Source organism: Crocodylus siamensis, chromosome 9, assembly GCF_052110815.1.
Source record: "Crocodylus siamensis isolate JL-2025a chromosome 9, ASM5211081v1, whole genome shotgun sequence".
In the NCBI taxonomy this organism is placed as follows: Eukaryota; Metazoa; Chordata; order Crocodylia; family Crocodylidae; genus Crocodylus; species Crocodylus siamensis.
The window spans coordinates 41,116,798-41,129,357 of NC_143403.1; the positions used below are offsets into that span (position 1 = coordinate 41,116,798).

Genomic DNA, 12,560 nt, shown 5'->3' on the forward strand with positions numbered 1-12,560 from the left:
ACCATGGCACTTTGAGTCAGGTTGGAGCAGCCCTGGCTAGCAGGGGGTCTAGGGGTCAGCCTGACAGCCTGGGACTGCTCCAACTCGGCTCAATGTGCCATGGAGGGGGGAGCAGGGGGGTGATGGGGCACAAAGATGCTTCAGTGAAGGGCTAGTTGGCAGGTAGCCCCTGGACTGCAGCACCCTCATGCCCCAGCCAGCCTCTCCAGTGTATACACGTGTGTTACTGCAAGGTAAAAAACTTCACTGCAGGATAGTACTTGTGACCAGGAAGCCAGCGAACAGGGCTGGGGTGTGGGCCCCTGAATCTGTGTTCGGGGCTAACAGGAGGATGCCGCTGCCACCTGGGACAGGAGGAGCCTGGCAGCACTGGGAAGGCAGGTTTAGCCACTCAGACCACAGCCCTGGCTCTCCTTGCTTCCCTTTTTTTTTTTCCTTTTATTACAAAAACTGACACTATCAAACACATTAAGAAAAACAGCAAAGAAACGAAACCCACCTGAGGTTTCACAAAGTTAATACAATCTCACTTTCACAAAATTTCCTAACATTCACAGAAGAAACAATACCACTTGTGACTTACTGAAAACCCCATTTAGCAATCATTTAACTTGCTTCTTATATAATTCCAAGTTCCCTCACCCACTCTTGGAGCCCCTTATCCATTTTATCAGAGGGGAAAAAAAAAGAAAACAGGCACTATTAAACACATTGCCGCTCGATTCTCGTTTGAGCCCCCCCACCACGACGGTCCCACCTCCCAGCGCTTCTCCAGATAGCCATAATTTCTCCCCCAGGGGATCCCGCACTCCTGTAGACCCAACACCTGTGCGTCCAGACCTTGTAAGGTGGTATACATTGACTCCCATCTCTGTCTCCCATATACACTTCTTACATTTAAGGATGCTATAGTCAACGCCATCATGGCTATTTTCCAGACAAAAGCCTACTTCGTTAAACATCCGTTCCGCTACTGGGATCTGAGCTGTCTTCCCCCACTTTCCGCATCCCCGTGGCCCTAGCTAGATGTTTGATCGCAGTCGGGCTGAGATAGCCACAAACGTCCGCCCTCCCAGACTCCTCAACCTCTCGTCCCTCCACCAGCAGCTCCCCGCTCTTCCCCTTGTCTCTTTCCTGTGCAGTCCCTTCTGTCTCCTGGACCGTTCCCCTTTCCTCCTCTATTCTCTTTTTCATAGGTTTAACCCTCCGCTTCTTCTTTCTTTTTACAGGGGAGGGTTCTTTCCCCTTCTCCCCAGACAGGTCCAAGTCCATGGTTGCCGAGTCCGATTCGTGTGCCCCTTCTCCCGCTGCCTCGCTCTGCTCCTCCTCCATGTGTTTCTCTCCTCCCGACTCCAAAAGCTGGTCAGCTGCCTCGATCACGTCGTGTCTCTGCTCCGCTTCCGGTGTTTCCTCCACTAGGAAGGTGTCTACATCCAGGTTGGTGGACTCCGCCTCCTCTGGTTTTTCTTTATCCCTCTCCTCTGCTGTGTGTGACTCTCGGGCTTTGTTCGCGTAGGACAGGGGGCACTGGCGCTGCAAGTGCCCCTCACCTCCACAAACAGTACATTTCAGTTCCTCTTTACAGGCTTGTGCCCGGTGCCCCCTGCCGCCACACCTATAGCAAACTGTCAGGCTACAGAAGGCCGCCAGGTGTCCCGCCAAGCCGCACCTGCTACACAGTTTCGGCTGGCCATGATAAGTCACATATCCACGGTAGGGCCCTATGGACACGACAGAGGGCAGGTGTCTCACCGTGCCGGGGTGTCTGGGGTCTTCGTCCAGGATGACTCTGGCTCTCCATGCCCCGGTCCAGATTTGCCACTGATCCAGGACCGGCTGAATATCGAGGATCTTTTTGACCCGCCCCTCCAGCCACCTTCTGACATCTGCATACTCTAGGTCATCTGTATACATTTTAAAATATAAAACTCTCTCCCGTGCCTTCTGGCCTACTTCAAAATGCAGACCCCGTAAGTCCTCCTTGTCTGCTACTTCCGCGTACCGGGCCCAGAAGGCCGCGTACGCCTCCCGCCTCCAAAAGGTGATATTCCAGTGGCGGAAATTATCAAAAGCCACCACGCAACTTAGATCTTTAGGGTTCACATGCAACTCTTCTTGCTTCCCACCACTGGGCTGCACTCCAAGCAGCTCCACGGAGCTCAGCTCAGTGGTGGGAGACAGTGGGAGAACCAGGGGCAGAGCTGCTTGGAGCGCAGCCCTGGTGAGCACAGTCCAGCAGCAAGATGCTCTGCAGCCTCTACAGAGCCAAGCCTGGTGAAAGGAGGCAGGGGAGAGCCACTGGCCAGGGCTGTACTCCAAGCAGCTCTACCATTCGCTCTCCCGCCACCTCCCACTGCCAGGCTGAGCTCCATGGGGCTGGCGGAGCCACTCAGAGTGCAGCCCTGGCTCTCCCTCACATCCTGGTGCTGGGCTGAGCTCTATGGGGTGGCAGAGCTGGTCACAGTACAGCCCTGGCTCTCCCCCACCTCCCACCACTGGGCTGCACTCTGAGTGGCTCCACCAGTCCTGTGGAGCTGAGTCGGGAGGCGGGGGAGAGCCACTGGCCCAGGCTGTACTCATAGCCAGGGCTGCGCTCTGACCGGCTCCACCACTGGCTCTCCATCCACCTCCTGCTGCCAGGCTGAGCTCCATGGGGGCTGGCAGAGCTGCTCCGAGCACAGCCCTGGTGAGCACAGCCCAGCAGCTGGAGGCTCCACAACACCATGGAGCTGAGCTTAACGGCAGGAGGCATGGGAGAACCACTAGCCAGGACCGCACTCCAGGTAGCTTTGCCACTGGCTGTCCCACCACCTCCTGCCACCAGGCTGAGCTCCATGGGGCTGGCGGAGCAGCTCAGTGCAGCCCTGGCTCTCCCCCACCTCCCACCACCAGGCTGGTTTGAAACTCGAAGTGTTTAGAAACTTTCAAAATGTTTTGAGTGCCATCATTTCATTTTGAAGCTGTTTCAAAGCCTTTTGTTTCATTTTGATTTTACTGTTTCAAGTTCAAAACACATCGAAACAGCTTCAAAACAAAACACTGGTCAAAATTTTGCATAGCCCTAGTGTAGGGCTGAGATGTTTACTACAGAGCAATAAACATCTTGTATAGATGCACTAACAGAAAAGGAATAGAAATAAATGGATCTTTTTTTTTTTTTCCTTTTAAGTGAGGGAAAGGAAGTGTTTGCTTTTTGGCCAAGGAAGATGACAAGGTGTGGCTCAAGATGGAAATAAAGGCAGGTAAGTAATGGTCACTCTCAAGAGAAGGGACCAATTAACCCCAAACCCCTGTGTCCCGAGAGGCAAAGTAATGAATGAAACTCACCTGCAGCTCAGGACAGGACGTGCATGAGGTGGAGGGAGGAGCCCGCACAGCTCGTTAGCCGCCTTTTTGTTCAATTGCAGCCAGCTGGTGACATCACTGTCGGACACCAGCCGGCAGTGATAAAAACAGTGGCTGGAGCCATGGAGGGGGTGGATAGCCCAGGTGAGGAGCAGCAGCCATTGCCAATGACAAGAGGAGCCTCTGCTACAAGACTCACGGAGCCAGGAGAGCCGGCAGGGACACAGACGGAGCGGGGTCAAACCTCCCGACTGGAGACTGCACTGGACAATGCTGGAACTAGAGGCACGGCACCTGAGGACACGGCTGGAAGAGCACCCAGGAGTGAAGCGACCCACAGGTGGGGTGTCAGGACGACGGGGCATGGAGACAGTCTTGCCAGGGAAGAGAGACCACAAGAGAGCCCTGAGGGGGTACAATCAGGGTGGGCATCGCTGCCAGGCGCAGATAGAGCAATAGGCAGGAGGGAGGAACGCTGGAGATGATCGGGTCAGGCCAGAAGGGAGCCGGGGAGGGCTCGAAGTAGACCAATTTAGAGGATAGGGAGAGACCGGGCAGTCAGCATTTTGTTTGTTTCATTTGTTTAGGCAACCCTGGCTAAGGGGTAGAGATCTAGGAGAGTGTGCCCGCAGATTGAGGCTGAAGGGAAGCCTCTGTCAGGCTAAAGTTTCCTTTGATATTCCTTCCCCTGAAGGGAGGGGTGCAGGCGAGGAGGGCTATGGGGCAGAGCCTGACGGTGAGTACCACGGCTGAGAGCTGCAGTCACTTAGAAGCAGGCCAGGTGGCATCGCCCCACAGCTGGGAACAAGAACAACAGGCGAGGGACGCACCGAAGGTGGCATGAGGCCGGGGGTAGGGGTGGCGGAGCCCCGTGAGTGACCGCCGGGGGATCCTGGGCCACAGGGTATCCCGTCAACTGACCCTTCACACTGAGGAACATCAAGTTGTGGCAAGCGAGAATGGGGTTGGGAACACGGAGAGAAGAGAGCTACTCTGGCACAGACAAGATCCCAAAAGGTGTTTGACATCTACCTGCAAAGCAAAAACCACTCGAGCAGTTAATCAAAGCCCAGTGGTCACACCATGCTTGGAGGGAAAGCTACAGAGGAGAGGAATCCTTTGGTCAGCCTGGTAGAGGACAGCAGCCACTTCTTCCCATCAGGATTTAAATAGTACAGCTATTTGTAGCTCTGAGTCACATGTTGGGGAACTTGCCTGTGGTAAGTAGAGTAGTTGGTTGTGTCTACCAGAGCAGAAGAGATGAAGTGGGGTTGTTGCTTTCCAGAGGTAAGCATTGAAGATTTGCTGATACCTAGATGTGGAAAGTATTTCAAGGTATCACAAAGGCAGGGTACATTGGCATAGTGATTGGTCCAGGCTTTGCCACAATGATCCTTACTCATATGCCCACAAGCCAGCTGGCTGCCATGTTTAAGGTCAGGAAGAAATTTTCCTTCAGGGCAGATTGTAGGGGTGCACAAAGCAGACCCTATTCAATCTGGATTCGGCCCAAATCAAGGACAGTGATTCAATTAATTGATTTGGATCACTGCTCCTGATTCAATTTGGCCAAATCCAAATCTGAAGCTTCAGTGCTGATTCGGAGAATCAGCGATTCGGACATAGACACAGCTTTAAATGTTTTTTCTATATACCTTGAGGTACCAGCGCAGCTTGCTGAGATGGAGCATCCCACAGGAATGCAGGGGGGCCCTCCATGTGTCAGTGGCGAACTCAGAAGTGGAACGGCAGTATTTCCGGTCCACTTCCAGGTCCTCCGGGGAGCACGCTAGGCAGTGTCCCCCCCCCCCCCGCTCAGCGATCAGGCACCAGTCACCGATCCAGGGAGGGCACGGGGGGGCCGGGTGCTCCCCAGTGGACCCAGAAGTGGACTGGAATTGCTTCTGGTCCGCTTCTGGGTCTGCTGCTGAGCATGCTGGGGAGCCCCCCACACTCCATGTGCCCCAGCATCACAATGTTCATGAGCCGCCTGCTACCCAGAGGTATGTAGAAAAAACATTTGAAGCTGTGCCTATGTCCGAATTGCCGAAGCTTTCTGAATCTCTCCAAATCAATTTGGAGGGTTCTGATTCAATTCAGAGAGATTAAAGGTCCTCTGATTTGATTTGAATTCAGAGATTGTAGCCACCAAATTGGGCTGAACCTCCACCGAATCAAATCAGGGACTGAAATTTCATATAACCCTAGCAGGTTGGCCAGAGACCCTGAAGATTTCTCACCTTCCTCTGGATGTTCAGCAGGGATTATCCTTTAGGGCCCTTTGAAAATGGACAACAAAAAGACTGGATCGTGGAATCAATCTCCTCTTGTGATTTGCAGGTTATTTTTTATAATGCATACTCACCCCGCAGCCCCATGCATACACATCCTGGTCTCTCTGCACACCAGGACCACAGTTCCTGTGGCTGCTGCTCTGTCCCACAGCACTCTCAAATTTTCCTCCTCTGCCATATTGTTTGGCTTTCCTTTCCTTTTCTCCCCAGATTTTGTGACGAGATTCCATCATCCCTCCTCCCCTCCCCACCAGAGAAGCAAGGATTTTTGTTGGTGTGTATGGGTTGGGGCGGGGGGGAAACCAGCTGAATGTTTGGGATAAACTTAGTCAAGCTTTTAAATGCATTGCATTCTACTTTAGGTCTTTACCTTTTAGCCTTTTCACTTTTTTCTCTCTTTTATATTTGTGTGATCAGTGGAGGAGACTCAGTCAACAGTTAGGAGCAGATTACAGGCAGTACTTGGATTCACAACACAATTGGTTCCTGAAAACTGTGTCTTAAGTCAAAATGTCATAACTCACAAGCAATTTTCCCATAGGAACAATGTTACAAATGGTGGATTGGTTCCTTTACCATGCTCAACACAGCTGCTGGTAAGTCTGTTGTGGTGGGAGGGAGGGAAGGGGTGTGGAGGGACGGGTCAATGCCCCCGCAGTGAGGGAGGGTTTGGGGCTGGGACTGGGGCTGGGACCAGGCTGGGGCAAGCGCTGCCTGGAGAGCAGGGATGGGGCTTGTGCTGCTGAGCACCACCAGTCTGGGAGCTGCTTGTGTGGCAGCTCTCGCTGCTGGTCCTGCTGCCAGTCCAGGAAGGCATGGGGTGGAGATGTGTGATCTACGTGGTAAACTTGCCTCTTGAAAACTCGCTGCAGCCCCCTCCATAGCTCCTGCTTCACTGCCCACCCCACCCTGATCCAGAGGCACATGCCCCGCCCCCCATGCCCTGCTGCCCCTTGCCCAGCTGGGGTGAAGCCCTGGTAATCCAGGCCTGGCTAGCTTCCACCGCTGCACACCACTTGTCCAGAGGCAACGAAGTGGCTCAGTCTCACGCTGGCCCTGTGCCAGTTGGGCAAGTGGCAGGAGGCATAGCTCCCACTCGCAGCACCTTCCACCCAGAGCACAGCTTAGTGCAGCCCTGACCGTATCTGCCCCTCGCAGATCCTGGGACACCCCCCCTCCATGCCCTCCTGGACAGGTGGTGGGAGCAGCAGTGAGAGCCGCTGTACAAGCCACGACACGAGCAGCTCCCAGGCTGTCAGCATGCAGCAGCGTGAACCACCCCACCCTCTCCCTGGGCAGTGCTTGCCCCAGCCCCAGCTCCAGTTCCTCCCTCACTGTGGGGGCATTGATTTGCCTCCTCGCACCCCTTCCCTCCCCTCTCCCCCTCACCAGAACAAGTTTACCAGCTGGATGTAGCTGTGTCAACTGTTGTAAAGGTGAAACCTGTGTGGGAACCTTGAAACAGGGTGTCAATTTACAAATGTCAACTCCCATTTGTCATAACTTAAAAAGTTGTAAGTTGAGGACTACCTGTAACTTTATTCATAAACTAAAGGGAAGGCCTGGAACCAAGCGCCAACACTCTAGTACAGTTTCTTGAAGCCATTAGCTGCAAAACAACTGCCAGTTTTCTCCTACCAACACAGTTACATTTTGTAAAAGCCTCTTTCCAGGTCCAACTCCCTTGTATTTCCTGTTCTTCATAACAATAATACACAAGCCCTTATCTATTTACTATGAAACTATTTACATTCACACATTTGAGTTTCCACAGCTTTCAGTTAGTCTCAGGGTAGGTTTTCTAATTCTTGAAGAACTCGATGGTTGCTGAGCTTTTGCCTCTGTTATTGAATTGGATTCCTTTGGTTTCTCAGCTTGCTTAGATTGAGCTCCAGGCACTTCTGTGCTCTGCTCCTTCTCCCTGCTTGATGGAACAAACTGTAGGAATCTTCTGTTGCTCTTACACATCTGTCCACGGTCCCCAAAGACCTCATATAAAGAAGCCACCTTTTGCATGACCACTGCCTTTTTGGTTCCATGTTTGCCCATCCTAGATATGTACAGCATTACATAGCTGCAAAGATGGAAAACCATTTACCTCCCCCTTATAGTATCTCTTCTGTTTGTTTCTTTCCTACTTCCTTTGGAGATTTCCACCATTTGTCTGGTTCTGAGCCTTCAGCAATTCTTGCAGGTGAGAATCCTTGTTGCAAAGGTGATATCCTTTAGTTCAACAGAGCCAGACAAATATCAGTGTTTGAGTTCTCAGCTTTTTTTAAAGCAGCCTCATTATGATTTTTTTATATCGTGTTCCATCAAGCAGTTTGACTAGGGATACCCTGAGATAGATGTAATAGGCTTGCAACTCTAGTCTTTGGCAAAACATTATATTTGTAAGCATCAAATTCTGGTCCTTTATTGTTGCTACTAGGATTCTTTTTGCCAGAGCCGCCCAAGGACTGACATGGCCCCTCGTCTGATTTGGTATCAAGTGAACTTTAATAGTGATTCCCTAAGCTTTATTACAGGCTTCCTCCCCATATTATCACCTGACAAGCAGTTCCTTAGGTGTTACAACAGTGACCTTCGGTGGTACCGACCTCAGATCCTCTGCTGGGTGTGCAGGATGTTAGTTTTTGGATTCCTCATTGTTCAAATAAGAAGTCCAAGGTTGCTCCTGTCCCCCCCGGGTGGTGACACAGAACACATGTGGGCCTTTGTTTGTCTATCACTTTTGTAACTTTTCTCATCCCAAATTGTCCAATCCCCTGGAACTGTGCCAGCCACATTCCTTATAGGGAAACTGTTGTGCCTTTCTTGCTTAGTGCCCAATCACAGCACACACATCTCCCTCTGCCACAGAAGGCGCTCTGTGAAACTTTGTTGCTTAGTTCTGGGAAGGCCTGGACTATGGCTAAAAAGCCTTAGCATAACTCCATTTGCCCATGGCATTTGCCAGTCATGATGAGTTAGGGTATGGCATGTCTACCAAGTATGGATTTGATATGTGGGATGACATGTCTTGAACTATTTTTCCCATTATTCAGAAAGTGCTATACCGGAAAACAAAAGTGCCAAAGAAGGCATAGGTATGACCTGCATACACAAAAATATCTATACCAATCTGAGACTATGGCTTTAGAGTTTCAGGTATTAAAACAAAGGTCGCTTTATTTGACTATTCCTATATTTTTGATAGAAGTTGCACTGTTTGATAAACTTCTCTACTCTTCTCTTTTGGCCTTCTATAGTATAGACTTTACGGCTAGACAAGTCTCACCATTGATTTGGGGCCAGTATAAGACAGTTATGACTAGCTTTTTGCAGTTTTCTATGGGCGTATGTAGAAGAAACAATATTTCTCATTTACGTCAATGCAACTATATTTGTGTTTGCATGACCTGGGATTTCCTGCCGCTCTACAGTCCATTTTGCGCCTAACACTACTTGGAGATTTGTTAATTTGTGACACTCTCCAGTTACACCACTCCAACTGTGGATTTGTTCGTGCAAACAGCCAGTGACTCCAAAAACTTCTAATTAATCACCTTTGCCAATGGGGGGGTGCTGTGTTCTGGTCTTTAGCCAGTAGGTGCCACTGCATGCTCTTTTTTTACCTTCTTCCTTCCTCACTCTTCACCCCTCCCTCCTCCCACACAGCCCACAATTCAGGTCAGGGCAGGTCCACTCAGACCAATTATTATTTTAAATTGGGAGAGGCCAATAATCCCTTAATTTTCTATCCCCTCTTAATTCTTTTGCCCCTCCACCTATAGTGTATGTCTTCCCCCCAACCCATGTATCCTCCTGTCCACCTCCATGTACCCTCCACCTATGCCCCACACCCCCTGTCATGTGCTGCCACTGCAGTGGATGTCGCTCCTGATGACAGCTGCAGCATCACTGTAATGGTGAGTTTTTCGCAAGTAGTTTGAAACTTTGGAGTGAGTGTTTACATGACTTCCTTTACTATTGCAAACCTTCTGAACTTCATCACATCCCATTTCAGAACCACATCAAAAAAAAGTCCGGGGGCAGGATGCTGCCTGCCAGACCTGATGCCCAGGATATGCAGTCTCCCAGTTGATATTTAAGTAATATGTCCCACCGACCTTGTGTGTGTGTGGGGGGGGGAGGGGGCCTGGGGGGTGTGTGGAAGTCCATTTTTTCAACTGTGTGCTCCAAACCCCCCTCCTCTTCCTCTTCTTCCTTTTTCCCCCTCCTTGCAGAAAACTTTCACAGGCAGAACTCATCAGGGGCAGCAACCAGCCCAGTAATGAATGAAGAGAGTGAAGAGGAGAGTGAAATATCTTAAGATTTGTAGTTTGGGGTTTTTTACACTTTATTGAAAATGCTGCAGCTTAACAATATAAAATATATACAAAATGTTTTATTTTTGCTCTATATATGTGTCATCTTTTCTTTGGGGTTGGGCTAGTTTTTAGAGACCGTGCCTGCCTCAGCATGGGGATGCTGTGCTCAGGGGGCCTTTATGGAGTCGTGGTATTACTGGAAAGAGTTGCAGGGTGGACTGTTATCAGAGGGAGGTCGAATGTTTGTTAAGTGCTAGCTAGGGTGCAGCCAGCATTTCTTCTAAGAAATGTAAGGCAGGACACTAACCTGCTGGGATGCATCAGGCTATCCCCACAGACAAGATGGCTGCAATGGCCATCATGAAACTGGCCAGCCCATCCAGCCTCCACTACATCGTGAACCAGTTTGGCGTGGCTGCCTGCACATTGGGCTGGCAATTCGTGAGGTATGCCAGCTGCTTAAGGGGATAACTGCAAACAAAATTATCTGCCTGGTGAATCTGCCATAGATGGCTTTAATGAGAAGGGGTTCCCAAACTGTGTGGGGGCTTTAGACAGCACTCACATCCCACTGCTATGCCCTGTGGCGGGGGGAGGGCTTTCACAAACAGGAAAGGATATGGCTCTGTGATCCTGCAAGCCGTGGCGGACCACTGGGGTTGGTTCATAAACATTTATACTGTGTGGGCCGGCAGTGCACATGATGTGCACACGTTCAGAAACTCCCCTCTGCCTGGCCTCATGGAGAAAGGACACTACGCACCCGGTATGGAGATGACAGTGATCCATGGTGTCGCTGTTCCCCTGGTTATATTAGCAGATGCTGCCCACTCCCTAAAGCCCTGGCTCATGAAGCCTTATGGAGGGAATATCACTGACCCGCAGACGCTGTTTTTTTAACTACCATCTGAGCAGTTGCAGGATGGCCATGACATGCGTTTGACTAACTGAAAGGATGATGAAGGATGCTTATGTGCTTATGCTTGTTAGAAATGGAATATTGTTAGAAATGGAGTATTGTTAGAAATGCACAGCTTGCATCTTGCACCCGATAAGAAAGAAACACTGCCAAGGACTTTTTTCCTTTCCCAGCCTTGCCACAGCTTTTCTTATGCTAAATCGCAGACTCTCCCCCAGCTTCTCCCTAGCCTTTCTCATACAGATTACAGAAGCTGGAATTCAACTGACTGTGTCCTTGAAGGGGGGGGGGGGTTGAACTCTTGGTGACCTATAGTAGTCTCTCTGAGCATGCTTAATTAGCTGATGCATATTTACCTCTCCGCCCTGCATACTTAAGTAGTTAATTATAATATACATGCGATGTATGTAGTGATGTAACCACATGTATGCTTGTATGAAACGGAAGTGAGCTGTAAGAGTTCCTGTTTCTGCACATGTGCCCAGGAGGGAGAAGATAAATATTCCCTGCAAAATTCCTTTGTGGGTTCAGAGTAATCTGAGTTTTTGACTCTGCTCTGACCCTATTTGCAAATACACCTTTTGTGCCATCTAATGAGTGTGTGTCTGTGATTTTTGTGGCCTCCAGAGAAATGAACCGCTTTATGCATCATGCTCATCGAGATGAAACAAGAAAATATCATGGCCTTTGTAGTGGCAGCCTGTGTGCTGCACAATATCTATGAGAGCTGCAGAGAGGTTTTCAAGTAGTTGTGGGAAGAAGAAGCACGACAGGCAGTGGCCAGACAACAGAGACCTGTCCAGGCAGCAGCAGCAGCACACGGACCAAGGAGATATCCTCTAGGAGAGCCTGGTCAGGCGGCCCCTGTGTGTGATTATCTGGCAGGATATATTGCTGACAACAACACCCAGGAGCGCTTTGTCCTTTCTCTCGGTTGTGTTAAAATAAATTCATTTACACTTTAAATCTGTGTTGCAGACAGGGAGTGGAGGGGAGGACGGTCAGGAAGGAGGAAGAAATCTGGACTGGGATAGGGGTTTTGCTGCTTTCAAACTGTGAGTAGTTTGGGGGAGGGGAGAATTACGCACCACCACTTACATCTGAATGAGCACCCCCCTGCACCCCCCACATGGGTAAGAAGGTTAACTATTATAGATCTTGGCAAGCTAGGCGAGGGGGAGACCAAGCCGAACAGCAACCCACATTTTCAAAACATTCTAAAAATATTTATAAAACAATTCACAACACACCTGACGCCGTATATGGCACTACACAAACAAACTGACCGTGTACCTGGGCAGGGAATGGGAGGGTTCCAGTGGGAGCCCCCATTGGAAACTGTACGAAGATCAATGAGCTCAGGAATGCTGGGAAATGTAGTCCCAAAAAAAGCAGGGAAAAAAAGAGAAGCCAGGATGGCTCGCCAACATTGACAGCAATCGCCAATCAACCAGGCAGCAACAAACACCCACCCACCCACTACTTTAAACCCTAAACATTTTATGATATCATAGCAGTTATCATAGCAGATACAGTAAATAAAAGAAAAAAACATATATCTGTAACATGGTGGGATGGGAGGGGAAAGGAATGGGAGGGGAGGATTCACGTGGCTTGACTTTGGGATTGGGATGGGATCTTTGGGATTGCGTACTGACGGAGAGAGACCAGACCGATCAAGCATAGGTG

The 12,560-nt window shown here is 50.1% G+C and overlaps 1 protein-coding gene across 1 annotated transcript; it reads right to left on the reverse strand.

The window, feature by feature from the left end:
* Positions 1-243: 243 nt before the first annotated feature.
* Positions 244-6,178, reverse strand: LOC149857430 (zinc finger CCHC domain-containing protein 3-like). The gene is made up of 3 exons (XM_090063948.1): positions 6,160-6,178; positions 1,279-2,114; positions 244-369 (listed from the first exon to the last, which is right to left on the reverse strand). The coding sequence occupies exons 1-3, from the start codon at positions 6,176-6,178 to the stop codon at positions 244-246; spliced, it is 981 nt and encodes a 326-aa protein (XP_089920074.1).
* Between the last annotated feature and the right edge of the window lie 6,382 nt (positions 6,179-12,560).

Bases quoted from the DNA above. Each gene is read 5' to 3' on its own strand.
- LOC149857430 (XM_090063948.1), bottom strand. The intron at 370-1,278 runs GCAACCATGGAC...CTGCCTTCCCAG, and splicing joins GGGCACACGAATCGGACTCG to TGCTGCCAGGCTCCTCCTGT.